This window comes from Manacus candei, unplaced genomic scaffold (assembly GCF_025592945.1).
Source record: "Manacus candei isolate 608988 ecotype Guabito, Panama unplaced genomic scaffold, ASM2559294v1 h1tg000017l, whole genome shotgun sequence".
Classification (NCBI taxonomy): domain Eukaryota; kingdom Metazoa; phylum Chordata; class Aves; order Passeriformes; family Pipridae; genus Manacus; species Manacus candei.
In genome coordinates this window covers 11,834,991-11,852,300 of record NW_026138065.1, presented here as the reverse complement: position 1 = coordinate 11,852,300, position 17,310 = coordinate 11,834,991, and the positions used below count along the sequence as shown (strand labels likewise).

General features: G+C 45.6%; 1 protein-coding gene across 1 annotated transcript in view; it reads left to right on the top strand.

Annotated features, from left to right (window-relative positions):
* Positions 1-17,310, top strand: part of MDGA1 (MAM domain containing glycosylphosphatidylinositol anchor 1) — a 152,312-nt gene that overhangs the window by 38,211 nt on the left and 96,791 nt on the right. The window contains exons 2-4 of the mRNA XM_051783443.1: positions 8,424-8,563; positions 11,347-11,521; positions 15,885-16,081. Coding sequence (XP_051639403.1) covers positions 8,424-8,563; positions 11,347-11,521; positions 15,885-16,081 — 512 coding nt within the window. The remainder of the gene's footprint in view (positions 1-8,423; positions 8,564-11,346; positions 11,522-15,884; positions 16,082-17,310) is intronic.

Sequence of the window (17,310 nt, the reverse complement as noted above, 5' to 3'; positions counted from 1 at the left end):
GATCTGTGCACATGGACCTCTGTTGAAGAGTCACCAAAGTTGTTCAAAGTATAGAAGGGGAAAGAAACTAGAAAAAGCAGTGCCAATGGTGGCTTTGGGAATGAGCTGATCTTGAATTCAGGGAAAAGAGGAGAGGTGAAACCCTTGTGACCATTCAAGCAAAGCCTATTTACCTGCAAAAGTTATTAGCAGCAGATCCTGGGGACATTGCCTGTTGGACTTTGCTGCCTGTGCTGCCAAGCTGCAGCATGGCTGTGAAAGGCAGTTCTCCTGGCTGAGTGGGGATATGCATCTTTGGTGGGTCCTTCATGCTATGATGAAGGAGCAGAAAAGGAGATCAGAAGTGTGAGATGCATGAAGAGCAGCTGACTTGTGTCTCCACCTGAGCCAGCCTTGGCTCTCTGTTGAACTGTCTACTCAGAGGCTTCTGGTGATGGGCACAGTGAAAGCTGAGAGCATGAGGGCTAATAAATGCCAGAGGGTCTGCAAGCTTTCTGGATGCCTGTAGCTGTTAATTCACCTTCAGACAGTGGTGGGTGCATGGAGCAGCTGGAGATTGGTTCAGGGGACTGGAGACATGGTGGGTGTTTATGTAAGGAGGCAAGGGATCAAAACCTACCAAGGAGCTTAGTGCTTACCTGTCCTACTGAGGCTGTTCCTGCAGCACGTGGATGGGATAAATGACTGTCTGTGGTGTACATGCCCAGCTGAGTTCCCCTCTTTGTAGCCCTGTTTTCTCTGACTGGACTGTTTCATTTTTTTGTGTATTTTACCAGCTGACAAACAAGTTGGTCTGTCAGTGGTCTCCAGAATAGAGGATGATTTCTTGCCCTAGCTGCTTACCTCATTTGTATTTTCCTCTAAAGTGCTTAGAAGCTTTAAGTAGCAACCAGACAAGAAATGTGTTTTTGAGTGAGATGCTTTGACCACTCAGCTTGGCAGGATCACCTTGCCCAAGTGTAACTCTGTCGCTCCTTGGGTTTTGCAGCAAGATTTAGAGATACAGCTCAGGCTCTGTAGCTGGCACAGTGGGAAGTGACTTGGAAAAGATTACAAAGTCTCTTTGATGGCTACTAAAAGACAGGCATGCATTTTTCATTTCCCAGCCAAAGTTGGAATCTTCCAGGACAGTACGGGTGAGGTACAGGCTCTGACTGCCACCATATCTGGAGCCCTAAAGATTTGGAGACAACCTACCTCATATTGGTGGCATTGAGTCATCAACAGAAATTCTGCTCAGGCATAAGAGTTAGGCAATAATGCAAGGTTTATGCCACCATAATGCTGTGTGTGTATAATATCCATCAGTTGATTCTTATCAAACAAAGTTGCCGATCGATTTTGCTCTGCTGCTTGACACTCTGCAGTTAGGTGGACCTATGTGAGAATATTTTGAGAACATTAGGAAAGCTAGCGAGACATTGCAGACAGTGGAGCTGGGAATTGGGGGGCGGAGGGATCAGTGATGATCTGGTGACTGATACTTTAGTAAAGCACATAATACTGCTTTAGTTATAAATTGAATAGTGGTCTCGGGAGCAGGTGTTGCGAGTCACTGTGAGGTGTACGTGCTGTTCATGACATCTCACATGATTTTGTTGCTGGCATTTTTCTGAAAGAAACAAAATTATAGAGATGCTTCAAGGAAGTGACATTGATTAAGCAAAAAGGTATTTTAAGACTGTGGAAATCATCTGGCTGAGCTTTGCAAAAGGAAACTGTTTCTGGATATGTAATCAGCCAGAGATGTAAAGACAAAGTCTTGGTCTCTTCCAAGTAAAAAACAATCCCATGCTATTTTAAGTAGCCAAGTTTCATCCTCAGTGATTACTTTTTGCAACTCTGTCGTTTCTCTGTGCACTTCCCACTGAAAAACCGATTTTTTTCTTCTTGCTCAAGAGTGCTATGAAGTGTTGTGTGGAGTTAGACATGGTTACTTTGCATATCTTGGGAGTGGCTGTGTTTCTTTTATGAGTGGATTGATGTTTGTGTTTTAATCATAATCAGTGTGCAAATACCAAAGGAATTGGAGTCATTTTGCTACTGAAATATAATGTGTTCCTTGCTGCAAATTTAGGCCGGGAGTACAGTGAGAATAATTTTTTTTTTTTTTTTTCAGTATATGTGGTTTGGGCTGCAGTGAGAACACTGGTGCATGGGAGTCGAAGAGCATCCCTAGAGATCGGTCTTGTTTCGGGTTGTAACCCTTAGTGTCAGCATGCAGGGAGGGCTTCCTGAAGGGAAGGCTTGCTCTAGGACAGCCTCGTAGCAGCACAGAGCTGCCCAGGCAGCACATCACGTTGGAAAAGTCAACAGGAGGAGCTTGGGCAAGACAGTTCAAGGAGTGGGAGGAGACCCAGGACCATGGATGTGCTTTGATCCTCACCTATCCCTGGGGATTCTGAATTGCCTCCCTCTCTGCTAGGGGACTAGCCTGGTCTTGTGTTAAAAGTTGGAGCGTAATCAGACTGAACTGTACTGAGCACTTTCTGCGGGGGAAGTTCCCTAGTTCCCTGCAGGGACTGTGCTCCCTTTGCCATTGCACTGGGCAAAGAGACAGTGAGGGGTTGAGGTGAGGAGGAGGCGCCTGAGCAAGCAGCAGGGAATGTGTTCTGAAAAGTGGTGATGGCAGGGGTTCCCTGGGCAGGCATTACAAAGACATCCAATGCCTGAGCTCGATTAGACCCACCCATTGTTATCTTCTCTTCTTCTGCTATTGTGCTGGTCTTAACTGCTGACTGATGGGTATGGGCAGTCTTTCTTCAGCCATTAATACAATATTGATCCACAACCCTGCTGACAGTGTTAATGGACACTGATTGTGTATTATTATTTCCATAATTGTCCTCAAGCTGGAGTGAATTCTCCTTTTCAAATGGTACATCGATATCATGCCCTGCATTGTGGGCTGGATCTGGCCTGGTTAATTTGTTTTGTCTAAAGTTTCAGCAAAGCCTGTGGTCTTCATCCACAGTGAAGATATCAGTGAGACCAGCTGAATAGTGATGGAGCAAACATCAAGGCAGTTGCCATCCACTCACAGAGCAGTGTTTTGTTTGATGGTCAGGATGCTGCCCCTGCAGACCCTTCCCATCCTACTAGACTTTCCTAACTCCTGCTGAGTGTTGCTAGCATGCCTCTTCCCTTTGCATGTGTGCTGGCTTCTCTTTGTGCTCTGCTAAGGGGACATGATCCCTTCCTCAAAGGTCTCCAAGTTTGTATGCCTCTGCTGTTTAAGCAGATCTGTGCATTGTATGAACAGATGGGATGAAACACTAACTAAAGCAGTGACTTGGAGGCCTGAGATGCCCCCTGGGTGTTTTGCCGTGCATGGTCTGTAACTGATAGTGCTGCAGGGCAATTCCACCCATGGACAGGCAGTTGCTGAGAGTGGCTGTTCCACAAGGAATGCCAGACGTGGATTTCCTTAATGAAATGCTTATTCAACCCCACTGTGGTTCATAAATACCCCGTGTGTTTTTCCCTGTTATGGGAACTCCCTTCAAAATACATCCCTTACATACCACTTTCTCACAATGGGAATGTTGAGGGAAGGAGACAGGCAGGTTCTTTAGGGGTTTAAGCAGCAGATTAGTGACTGATGCTCCCCTCCTTCTTGCTCCAGTGTAACTAAGCAATGTGAGTCCAAGGAGCCTGTGAATAGAAATGGGGAAGGACTTTGACTTCCTTGACTAGGGTATGTGCAGAAGAGACTGAATTATAACACCAGATACATGGAAGATCGTTGCTTGCCATGCTAAGTAGGGTGGTAGATTAAGCCTGAGGAAGAAAGAAAGCTCCAGGTGCAGCTTCCCTCTCCTGCTACCCTGCATGGGGGCGATAGCAGAGGTGGGTGGATTCAGTGCCCCTGTGTGTGTAGCTGTGGGTATTAGCTCAGCAACTTTGGAGATGAACGCTCTTCATCCTTGAGGCTATCAGCAGGATGTGTGCAGGTGACAAGGGTAATGGTGGGATAGAGTCAAACAGTGATGGCTAATGTTAGCCTCCTGACAAGGCAGCCATGAAGTGTGGTTGATGCTGTGCTGCAAGTGAGGAGAGTGGCCCTTGTGGGTGTTGACAGCAAAGTAGGCAGTGTCACTTACCATCCTCTCTGTGAAGGAGCTCTCATCATTGCCATTGTAGCAATGGGATCTCAGGTTAAAGGAGATAAATGGTTAGACATGTGAACCACAGATGACTCAGTCCTCTCCAAAAGACCATTTTTCTCTCATTTTCTGCATTTTCATATTAGCAACCTCTAAGCACCAAGCATCTCATAAACTTTCCAGATTATGGTAATAATAACATTGTGCAGTACACTGCACTGGGAATAAAGTTATTTTATCCATTTCAATTTCCTTTTGTTTTAATGTGTAAATATATCAAGTGAAAGCATAGTAGAAAATCTCAGTGCAGAGGCCAAATGCATTGCAAGCCAGCCATTTTCTGAGGAAGGGCCTAATGCTGCATGTTCAGAGTCTGAATTTTTTCCCTTCTAAAACATCTGACAGTCAATATTTGGCTGTCCTAGTTTCTCTGGAGGACTTTGTATTGGGAGCCTTCCCTAAGTTGATCTCTTACCTGGAAGTGAAATAAAAGTAATGATGCATCTGTCTCTCAAAATTCTGGGAAAAATATGGTGGGAAACTGTCTGTCCCCTTTTCCCCCATAGAGACCATCAGAGGTCTTCCTTGGATCTCTGCTTTGGGGTTTGACGGTCTGAGGAGAGGGATTCTGCCCCAGCAGGACTTAGCAAGGGAGGTTGTCTCTGTGCAAGAGTTGTTCTTCACAGAGCACTGCTGAGAATGGCTGAGACTGCTGCTTCAACTCCAGCACCTGGCCTCATGCTCCAGCCTTTCTTTTCATTCCTAGGGGCCTTCTGTGAAACTGATGCTCTGACAGGCGTGGTCCTGCCATCCTGTTGTGCTGGCAATGTGCAAACTGTCTGCATGCTGAAATCCTCCAGGAGACTTGGGATGATGTCAAACAATAATGTATTCTTTCTGTTCAAGCACATTAGAAGTGCAATTAATCCTCACAGTCTCTCTGCCCATCTGTAATATGGCATGAGGTGACTTTCCCAGCCTTTGTGTGCTGTGGCAGCCTGAGCTTGGAACAGAGACCTTCCTGAGTGTCATCTCGTAATTTAATGCAAGCCCCAAAGAGCTGGATTGGTTCATTGCTTAGCCCCCACTCCTTTACTAATGTCAAGTTGTAACCAAACCAAAGGCAGAGTTCTCAGGCTTCTATGCCACCTACCTGAGTGCCTCTCTTTCCATGACAACCCTAGGCTTTCTGAGTTCCCTTTTGAGGGATTTGGGTTCATGTGGGGTTTAAGACATGGAAAAATGGTGGATGTTCTGCTGAGGACCTGGTGCTGTGATTGCCAGAGAGATGTTACAGCTTAAGCAGATGAGATTCACTTAAAGTGATGTGCCTTTCCAATGAATTTAGCTGAAAGGTATTAGTGATGAAGACACAAGCAAGTTCACACACCTATGAACAAAGCTGGATGTTCACACCCTTGCTTGTAAGCTGAGTGTATCCAGCGAAATTTTGGGAGGGCAAAATTATGACCCAGGGCTTATTCCCAGGCCTGTTGTTTTACTGTAGACTAATAATGATTCATAGGGCCAAAAATGGTTTAGTTTCAATAATATTACTCTCAAACTCAGCCACCAGAAAAATACGAGAAGGTATTTTGGCAGCAGAATAATTGCACAAAAGCCCGCTAATCCTGTACTGCCGGACCTAATGATTTTGCTGTGGAAATTCTCCATGTGGAAATGTCTTTGGAGAATTGGTAGAAAAGGGTTACACATGAAAGGTGAAATAACACAAGTGGGATAGACAAAGGGAAAAGAGTATATGACTTACCTTGTATACCATATGGGGTACAGCAGAGCAACATTTAACTGGGAGCTAGAGCTGCAGATAAATATTCTGATTCTCCATGGGGTGTCTGGAAATTAGTTTTTGCAGCAAGGTCATGTTTGCAAAGGGAGAATAGAGCCACCAGCTGGCAAATGCAGCCCAAAGACTACAAAGAGAGGTTGCAAGAGCTTTGCTGCTGCAGGGTGCCAGGACTCTACTGAAATGCAAGCAGCACAGTTTGGAGATGGGGGGGAATGTGGCATAGGATGCAAAGGGACCTAGTCTATCTTTTAATCATAGAACAGGGGTTCTTCAGCATTCCAGCCTGGGTATTAGCCCCGTAAGTGGTGCTCTGCAGTTTATGTGGGGTTAAAGGTGTGATGGCAGATCTGCAGAAGACTGATCTGAGGGCTGTAACAGCACAAGATACTGTCATTTGGATTAAAATGTATTAGTAAATGTTATAAAGGCTTCTGAATTCCTCCTCTATGACTGTTGACTTGACAAGCATTATTATAGTCTTTTCCTGATAAATCACTAATTTACTTAATGTGTTTACATATCAGTATACATATTCATACATGTATGGGTATACAAACACACAGATGTGTGATTCATACATGTATGGGTATACAAACACACAGATGTGTGTAAGCACATATATAGGTTTCTACTTGCTCTTGGGTTCAACAAGACTCTTCTGCCGCCCAGGCAGGGAAAGGTCAGTCACTCACCTGCTCAGTTGTATCAGCGAAGCCTGGACAGTTGGTTTCAGCATTTCATAGCGCTCGAGTGATGGCAGGCGTCTTGGGAGGCCTACAGTGGGGGAAGACAGGAGACCCTGAGGGATTTGTACATGTTTGAGCCATCATATTATTCAAATACACATGTTGCTTCTGTTAGTCAACAGTTTGTACAGTAATAGTGATTTTAACAAAGTGTCAAAAAAGAGAATAACTTGCTGTATGTGCAGTGCTGCTGCTTAGATGTTGGGTGGCTGTGGCAGGCTGTGAAGCCCCAGCAGCAAGAGCAACTTGTTGTCCACTAGCCCTGTGTCCATTCTCATGTCGCTGCCGCTTGGTTAGTGCATGGTAGTGATGCCATTTTATAAACTGCCCTCAAAGGCAGATTTTCTCCACTGCCCAAGCCCAGCCTACCTTAGGTCTGTACTGCTGGCAGATTAAACCAGTAAAAATCTGAGGGCTTCCCTTGCCCAGGTGATTGGTTTTAGAACATTTTGGTCATGTCAAAAGAATGAAAATAATTTTTTAAAAAAGGAGTCTTTGAAGTTCAGCTAACTTTGAGGAAAAAGTGGGTACTTGGTTCAGCCTTAATAGGTTGTGCAAAATTTGTTCATGTTTAAGAAGTCTTACTAAAGCTTGTTACTTTGAAACCTTTGATCATCTCCGCAGTGGTTTGTTCATTTGTGTTATATTTCACAAATAGGAGCTCGAGATGTGACTCCAGAGTCTCCTGGAAGCATTCTAGCAAGTCAGGGAAGTATCCCAGGGAACTGTCACTGAGACACTGACTCAGAGACGTTTGTGGGTTTCTCTGTTCTTGAAATGCGACTGGAGTTTTCCCCTTGAACAAACGGAGGTGTCCTGTTGGGCTGCAAAGTCGCCTTCAATACATCTCAGCTGCTTCTGTGATCACACAAATGCTTTGGAGCAGGATGCCAAAGGCTGTTTGCACAGGACTTCAGAGCTGAGGCTTTTTTCATTATAAAATCTTGTTCTCCTAGAGCTTGTCTATCCCTGCTGCTCATCAGGGCTGCAATGGGACAGAGGTGCTTTTTGGGGTCATTGTGTTTTTTAACTTTGATTTGGGAACTTTCTTTCTATGTATTTTTCCAGTGGTCTTCAGTCATTTTCCTGGGAGTAACTGGTGTCTGTTTGGAGCTCTAGGTGTAGAGATCCCTAGAGATTATGAGTCCCCTGATCTTGCAGACGGTGTTCTCTCTTGCTCAAGGCTGAGATAGGCTGCTATTTAATATGGGAAAAACTTGTTTTTTCCTGCAGCGTGTGTTATACCTGTTCTAGGTATGTGTGCTAATCGCTGTACAGAGCTTCAAAGCTCTTTCTGACGCTGCTTGGTAGTTATGCCAGACCCCTGCAAGGTAAATCATAGTAATCAGGCTTATTTTTGACAGGCATAGAACAGCTGTGATTTGACCAAGTCCCTGAAATAGCTGCTTCTACGTACTCCTCTCTGGGAGAGATGAGAGTAGGATATTCTTAGTACTCAACCCATGCAGAAGGGTCCCCCAAAAATCTCCATATTCTGCTTTTCAATACCTACAGCTGCTCATCACAAGACCAAAGGTGTTAAAATAAAGTTGATACCAGTTGCCCAGGAAATGGGAAAAATTGCTTAATTTTCTATTTCCTAAGACCTTTGTGTCTCATTTCCAGCACTGACTGGACTCTTCCCCTCTGTGGCTTAAGAACTGGCTCTTCCACCCTGCTGTGGGAGCAGCTGCCCTGGGTAGTGGGCACAAGGAGTTGGGATACTTCTCATTTCCCTCTTTACTTCTTTTCTCTCCACAGCTCCTGCTCAGGCCCAGATCATCCATGCTGGGCAAGCATGTGTGGTGAAGGAAGACAACATCAGTGAACGCGTTTACACAATTCGGGAGGGGGACACGCTGGTTCTGCAGTGTCTGGTCACAGGACACCCCCGGCCACAGGTAAATTTTCAATCTTAGCTGTCACCCATACTCCCCATGGCACTTGTTTGTAGTCTCCACATAGAGCAAAATTGTGGGCAGCGGGGTGCCCAGCTTTCTCCTACATATTGGAGTCAGATAGGGATGACCCATCATGCAAGCACTTGTTTGTTAAGCTATGAAGCATTTAAGGTTCCTTTTGTGGAAAACAGCCCACAAAACTTTGCAGGAGTCTACAGAGACCTTCTAATGATTTTCAGTGAAGTCCCCCCAGAAACTGAAAGCCCAGACTGAATCCAATATACAATCCACCCTCAAATCTTTAACACTCTTACTACAAAGTAGGAGCAGTGTAGAGAATAGATAAGGCTACCCACATGTGCTGGCCATAGGAATTGGTCCTTCATGGTCCGTCAGTCTCTCACATGATGAGAGCCCAGGGGACGCTGCTTGGGAGAGGTTGTGAAGTTGTTTGTACTGCACTTCACTGACTGCTGTGCAGAGCCTACTTTTCATTGATTTATGGCCACCAAGAAGAGGCGGATTCATACTTGTGGCACTGGACATATCCATGTTGTTGTCAGACACAGTTCAGTGGAGAGGTATGAAGCTGAGCTTGGCTAACTTGCAGTCCTTCCCTGGGGTGTCTAAAGGCTTGTATAGCCTCAAGTCCCATGCAACCACCTCTCCACCCTTCAGATACTCAAGCAGGACAGTTCAGTGTTAGGATGGATGAGTCCATAAAGCTACTGGACCAGAGCATGGATCTGTAAGCTCTGGGATAGAGCATGGTAGGAGTGGCAGCTGGTGCATACTATGAGGATGGATGTGCCAGAATACACTCAAGGGAGACACATATGATTCGTGTGTCTTCTTGGCCCCCTTCCTCAATCCTGCCAAAAATATTTGTGCTGAGAAGCCGTATGTCTGCATATACCAGTAATGCCTCTGTGGACTTGCTTGTGAGGAGCTACTTGGCAAAGAGATGATGACAAAGGCAAGGGAGCCAGCAGGATTTGAAACGGTTTATCCACCAAAAGCATATCCTGGAGACAATAAAAAGAAAATAATATGAGCCAAACCAGCAAAAATGACCAACCTAGGGTTTTGACTGTGATAGGCAAATGATACCTGTGTACATCATAAATGAGGAAGATGACAGGGCTGGCCCTGCCTAAGGTTGTTGAATGTGTGGGAAGGTCCTGTCAGGTTGTAGGGATTTGAGCCTGAGTAGCCAGAGAGATTTCTGGAGCAAAGCCTGTTGCAGACAGCATTCTAGTGGGCAACATGATGGCTTGTCATTGCCTGGACACTCACAGGGTACATGAACATGTGGAACCAGGCGTGACTGGGGAGACTGGAACCTGTGCATATAAAACATGACAGGCATCCTATCTCTGCCCTTCCTCCTCATGGATTGATTTCTTTCCCAGCTAAGCTCTTATGTTAACCTTTGTTTAATCTTCTCTTTCCCCTTCTATCAGCCAGTCATTAAAGCATGAAAATGTGGCCAAAATACTTAAATGAGATTGCAATTGAAAAGATTAAAGAGCTGGCTGAATTGTCCTTGCAAACAGGAGACTCGGAGAGTCTTGGAGCCCTCAGACGATTTCATAAGCCTACAAAGGCTGAATAAATCCATGGTCATTAGCTCTGAAAATCTGCTCAGTCTGGTGCTCTGGGAGTGAGACATAGACAGCCCTGCTCTTTCTAGAGCACCAGCATCAATCAGGTGATGGCAGTGAGCTTTAGGCAAAGTCTGGCCGAGTGGTCAAGGTATTTGGTCCATTTTATCTATAGCCAACGCTGAATGCAAGTCTATCTTCTTTCTCCTGGCTGATCTTGCTGGATCTCAGTCCCAGAGTCTAGATGGGCACCAGTGCAGGAGACCGGCAGTCACCAGCCTTTAGAAGGGAGGGTATAGATATAGGAAACCAATGGGCTGGGAAAAGCCATCTCTCTCTTTCATTGTCTGTACTGCACAAAACAAGGGGAAAGCTAGTACTGCCACTGTGAGAGCTGTACCTCATTCCAGACATTAGAATTACTGTTCAGTCTTTGGGAATGCTGTCCTCTTGCCACCATTCACCGTGAAATATCATGCAGCTCCGTTGTTCCTGCAAACCAGGATCTTAAGACATGTAATATAAGGACAAAAAAATGCAAAGATAGCTTGAAATCTGAAGGGATTTTTTTTCTTTTTTTTTTCTTTTCTGTATCTTTAAAAACAGAGGAAAACCTTGTGTACTGCAAAAGGATGCCTTATAAAAATAAAATACGCTGGGGTTCCCTGTGGGAAAGGGGCAAGAGTCAGATAGCAACTGCGTTCTCTCACTCTTGGAAAAGCAAAAAGCAGCAATAGCCTTGCTGTCCAGAAAAAGATGAGTGTGAACTGCAGTGAAAGCTCTGTAGCTGTGAGCTGATGTCTGCTGCAGCATCATGACCTACCAGCCACATGGGGTCCCAAGGCTGAATGCTGATAGTCCTGTGCGGAATAAAACTGAGCAAGCTGCTGGGTTTACAGAACCAGAGCAGGAGCAGGAAATATGCAGTGTGTGTCTAGGTGAACTGAGGGTTCATCCTGAATTCTTGGACATGGGGATTGGTGATGGATGAGAATCAGCAGCTGGCCTACTGAGACATAATGAGATCAGTAGTTGAGCTTTGCTAAGTCTGGTGGTGCTGTAGGACCCATTCTTGAGAGGGCTAGAGAGGAGGGAGAAGAGCAGCAAAGGGAGCTCTGCTGTACCTTGGGATCTCTATTTTCTATCACTGATTTCATTTGTCTTGTTCTTCTCATGCAGGTGAGATGGACCAAAACAGCTGGCAGCGCGTCGGACAAATTCCAAGAGACGTCAGTGCTTAACGAGACCCTTCGGATTGAGAAGATCCAAAGGCTGCAGGGGGGCCGCTATTACTGTAAAGCAGAAAATGGGGTTGGGGTCCCTGCCATCAAGTCCATTCGAGTAGATGTGCAGTGTAAGTCGTTTAGCGGCAACCCAGACCTTCCCACAGTTCTACTGCATGTCTGCCTCGCTGCGGGGCCAGCAGGGAGCTGCATTGCCCTAGGACCACGTGCACCTGATTCAGGAGCAAAGGGACTGGCATGGTGTCCTCAGGGTCCATTTTCCCTAAGAGATTAGACCAATCCGTGAAAAATATAGCTCTGTCTGTCCTTGTGAGTCATTCTTATCTAGGTGCCATGATGTCTGTCACTGACAGGATTCCCTAGCACTTGTCTGGGATTTAGCATTGTAGGTAGCTTCTGCTTTCTTTATCTTCATTTTGAAGCTGGTAGTGCTTGAAGCAAACCAATGCTTCTTGAAGTTGGTAGTGCCCCCGACACTGGGAGAGCTTCTGAAATCAGTGCCCTGCTCCCAGCATTGCCAGCTCTGTGGTATGATGGAAACAGTGTAGAAGACTATGGGATGCAGCTGAGGAGACTGAGCTGTGAAAAGGTGAATGTAAAGGTGACTCAACATTTCTCTGGCTGGTCACAGTGCCCATCCTTCTTGTGTCCTGAGGATACTGTTAGTGGTTTTCCACTTGGGCTCCAAGTTTTGAAGTTTTCTCTTAATGTTTATTCTCAGGATTAATGTCTATTCTTGGGCTGCTGTGGACAAAAGGGAGGGAAATTAAACTTATGCCATAACACCCATATGGGAGGAATCCAAGATTTAACGTCTAAGCAATTTTTGAACATATTTGCTCTCTTGCAGAAAATTACCATTCTGCTCATTGTCCTTAGCTATCCACTATTCCAATTTTCTCCAGTCCAAATAATACCAAATCTCTCTCCTCACTCATATCTTCTGAGAAGGCCTAGCCAGCAAGAGGTGATGCTAAAAAGTTGTGAAATACGATAAAGCAGTTGAAACTGTCCCAGAACCTGTCATGACCTGTTCCCACACTCATCAGCAACACAGGCTTCTGTGCTGATGTGCTCTGTGGTTATCTGTCAGTGGAGCAACCTCCAGGCTTCAAAACTCCAGTACAAATCTGGAGATACTTTTGCAGATATTTTTGCTGACAGCAACTGCTGCCTGAATGCTTCCTCTTAGTCCTGCTGTCCAGCCTTACTGTGATGTGACTCTCACAAACTGTGCCATAGACATGAGCATCCTTAGCTTTTGGCAGGCTTATGATCCACAGTAATATTGTATGGCTGGGAGAAGTTCCCATCTCTGTTCCTTCCTTGCCCTACCCTTTATTGGTGTGTGGGCAGCATCCTACCTAGGCTGGGGAAATAGATTGCTTCAGCAGCAGCCACTGTGTGTAAAATGGGTATTTTTTCACTGGCATGGCATCACTTTGTCTAGGGGAGTTCTGACACTTGCCCTAGATCTGCTTGGCTTCTCTGCCTCTTTCCTCTCCTATGTGGGTGGAAACATACATACAATAACTCTTCATTTCAAAGGGGACTTGCTTTTCTTAAGCCTCAGTGTGACACTTTGTCAGGGCCTGTGTCTCTAGAACAGGACTGCGCCATGAATCTCTTTATGCCCCGAGGGCACTCCCACAGTGCAGGATGGAGCTAGAGTGATGTAGTGTCCCATGGTCCCTCATGCAGCTCTGACCTGTAGAACTATGGGGCTAATGGGGTGGCCAAGGGCTTTCTCATACTAACATCTACTCTGCAGATGGACTTGGTACTGCACCTCTGTTCTGCTCACTTGGTTTTTAGGAAGGAGAGACTATTTTCTGCTGGTATTTGCAGTAGGTAAAGGGAACATATAGGAAAAGTCACTGTTTTTGTTGAACGCTCACCCAGGCAACCTTCAGCTGAATGAACAAGAGTTTAAAAACAAACCCCTTCTTTCCCTACATACCATTTTGTAGTTAGAGGTCATGTGTACACACCCTCATGTGTACCTTGGTGTCCTTGACAGCTACTGCTCATCCTCAGTCATACTTTTAGTATTAGACAGCAAGGTTGTACAGAGAGCATTGTTGGTGCCAAGAGGATATTAAATTGGAAACTCTAAACCCTGTAGCATGATATTCCTTTGCCTCAAATGAGCATCAGTGAGGCTTTAACGTATTGATTTGATACTGGCAGAGAGGCAGCTGCTGTTCAGAGTATTTCCATGTGGGAGAGAGAGAAAGTAAAGGAAAAGAAAGAATGAATGTTTACAAGCTCTTACTGTGCATGAAACATCCCATGTGGTCATCTCCATGAGCAGCCTTGGGCCAAATTTATCATTTGTGCAGCTCACTGACATCCGTGGTGTTACCTGTAGATCAAGGACATACATATCATTGTAGGCTTTATTTTAGCTTTTCTCAGGAGGGCTAGACCTAGAGCTGACTGCTACAAAAGAAGGCTGGAAGATTTGAGGGAAGAATGCTTTAGCAACCAGAAGAAAAATGTTGTTTTCTGTGTGGGGAGTAGCTGGGAGCCAAGAGACCTGAACAGCAAGCATCTTCTTTGGTTAGAAAGGGAAATGATTCACCATACTTTCTGCTGAGAAATGGATTCTTAGAAGGATGGTTGCTACAGAGTCACTCATGTAAAGTTTGAACAAATAAAGGATGATTAAAGACAAAGAAGAAGGAAAAGAGGAGAATCTGTTCCCAGGGTCCTGGTCCAAAAGAATTTGATGTAAAGTTCAGTCACCCTATGGCCACATGAAGACAGCACTGTATGGAGAGAAGCCTTTTTTTTTCCCACTTGTGTATGTTTTTCTTCAACCTTGAGTGTTTTTTTGGTTGGGTTTTTTGTTTTGGTTTGTTTTTTGTCCCCTGAGATATTATTTTGGGTCTTGTCATTGTTCCATTAATGGCTCTACTTGTATCTCTGAGCTGTGGTCAAGCAGACAAATTTCAGGTCCCATTACAATTGCTGTCTGCCAAGCATACAGCTCATTAAAATATGCAAATGCACAAGTTGACACTTGTGATTCAGCGGAGAACATACGTTGTTTGGATGACTTGTTAACAGAAACTCATCCTTGCTTCCCTCTTCCTTTCTAGAAGTCAGATCTCCAAACTTGCAAATCTGTAAAATAAAATGGAATGAAAATTAGGTGGCATAGGAGGGCAGGAGGCGATGAGCATGTTAACATGTTAACACAAGCAGAAGACTTGCTGGCAGCACCAGAGACATACCTCAGTTTCCTCAAAGCTGAAGATGGGGTCATAAGGCTCCTGAAAATGTGGAATCACTTCAACTGAGCTCAAAAGATGCCTTAAAAGACATACATGAGGGCACAGGGACATATTTCAGTTTTAGAGGGTCAATTCTTGTCAAGTGGGATCTTAACGTTTAACCTCAGTCAGTCTCAAAGTGGTTCTGGGAGGAGAAAGATCCACCTCCTCTGAGGTTTCCCCCATGCTACCTTGATGTTCAAACATTGATACCTTGTGCAATTTCGAAGAAAATGATCCCTTTTTAGCAGGTGGGCAACTCTAGGGGAGCAGTGTGCTCTGTATGGATGGAGAAGATACTCTCCCTGTGGAGCTGTTGCTTGAGTCCTTGCAAGTGAAGTCACTGATAACCATTGATTCAGTCATGATGGCCGCAGGTCCGGTAGAGGTATGGTGAGGGAATTGTAAGGAGTGTCTTCTGTAAAGGAATAAAACAAAAGAATCCAATCAGTTTAGGGATGAGGAATGGAGTTGAAGCGAGTAGAATTTACTGAAGAAGGGTAGTCAGTACAGACTTTGAAGAAAATACAGAGGATATTTAATAGGGAGAGAAATTATACATTCCTATTACAGTGTTTTGAATCTCATATTCCCATGACTCCCCACAAGGCTTGCTCCTGTCTACATGATTCTCCATCTCAGTTCCTCAATCTTATCCTGATTTCCACTCTCACTCCTTTACTTGAAGGTTTGTTTTGTCCTTTGTACGGACATCTCACAGCCGTGGGCTTAGTCCTGTGGTTCCAGGAGGGATCTGGGAGTTGAAAAGTAGAGAAATGATGATGGAGTTTTCTGGGATCCCTCTGACCTCTCAGTGAAGTAGAGAGTGGTGATTTTGAGGGAGGGAGTGGGGGTGTGCCATCGTGGAAGGTGAGGCAGCCCACTGCTCTGAGAGGCATGTGGCAGGCAGGTGGTTTGAGGACTGCATGGGGATCTGCAAACCAGAGACTGCTTTCTATTCTCTGAAGGTTGTGTGGTGAGCGGGACAATTTTGGCTTCTCCTGTCTGTTCCCTTTAGATACTGGTTGTATTACCTGCCCTCAGATAAGTTCTTAAATCAGCAGTTGTCATCAGCCAAATGTGTAGGACCTTCCCCTCTCCTCTGTGGTGCCTGGAGCATCATTTGCTCTGCAGGCTGTACGTGCAGACCAAGCTTTGCTAACTGCTGCTGCGACCGTCCCTACTTTCCTTCCAGATCTAGATGAACCTGTTCTCACCGTTCACCAGACCATCAGTGATGTGCGTGGCAGCTTCTACCAAGAGAAGACTGTCTTCCTCCGCTGCACTGTCAACTCCAACCCACCAGCTCGCTTCATCTGGAAGCGGGGAGCTGAGACACTTTCTCACAGTCAGGACAATGGCGTGGACATCTATGAACCCCTCTACACACAGGTGAAAAAAAGCAAATCTCTGCCGACTTATGTTGAGTGTCTTGCTGATGCAGGGCACTGTAGTAGATTGTCTTTCCCTGTATGGATTATGATGTTGAGGAGAGTGTGGAGCACTGCAAGGAGCACTGTCTCCAGAAAGGCTGGTAGAGCCTCCTGCATGTAGGTTCCCAGGGTACAGTAAGAGCAGGGGGCTGTGTGACAGCCTAGAATTACCCTCCCCTTTTTGTCACTGTCCCTGAGAGCAGGTCACAGCTCCCCTAATGAGTTTATGTGGCTGTTAGATGGATGAGACTAAAATCCAAGCAAAAATTCCAAGATCAGGTTTCTTTTATCTCCCATTGCTAATTTTTTTTTTTTGTAATTGAATGCCCAAGCCCCACATGCAAGGGGAAGTGCTTCCTGTTTATCAGTGTGAGTGAATGGCAGGCATTGCTGTGGGATCCATGGGCTTTTCCTAATGACCACGTGTTATGGGGAGCAGAGATGCCTGGGCATTTCCTGACTGTTGTCCAATGACAAGGAGTCCACATCCTTTCTGCTTGTCCTGCTTGCCTGTGCTGGACTTGCCCTGCACAACCATGTTCCCCCCATGAATACCACTTCCTTCACAGTAGTTAGCCTCCCAATGCAGTGGGAGACCAAAGGGATTTTTTCTCTTGCCAAGGCACTCTGGGCATGTTATCCTAAGCTGAGCTCCGGTTCTGAGAGTCCTTCAGATGCTAATCAGCCCCAGTATTTCCAGCAAGTCTGCTAGGCAGCACAAGGCAGTGATGGGTGAGAAGGGAGGGCTGGAAGGGCAGCTCCCCAGGGCACCTGTTTTATCCCAAGCACCTTCCTGCACTCCCAAAGCCGGGCCCTGAGCACATTCTGCCCAAGTTTGATTTCTGAGCAGTGCCCCAGGCAACCTTTAAGTTAATGTAGTCGTGTTCATATTTTATTGAAACACGCCATCTCTGTAGGTCATGGAAATGGGCAGCCAAATGGAAACATTCAGGGGGATGAGGAGGGAGGAGAGAGCTGCAGGTTAGCAGCAGATTTGCAGAAACACTGTAAGTCAGCACTGCTGTTTGGCCCTGAAGACAGCTTTGTCTGTGCACTATGTGGCTCCCAAGTAGGACATCCCTGGCCTTAGAGGAAGCCACCATGGGCTCTCCAGCTTTCACTAAGCTCAGTGTAATTAACGGGAGACATTGCTTAATGAGAGGATGTCTTGGGATATTTTCTTCAGCT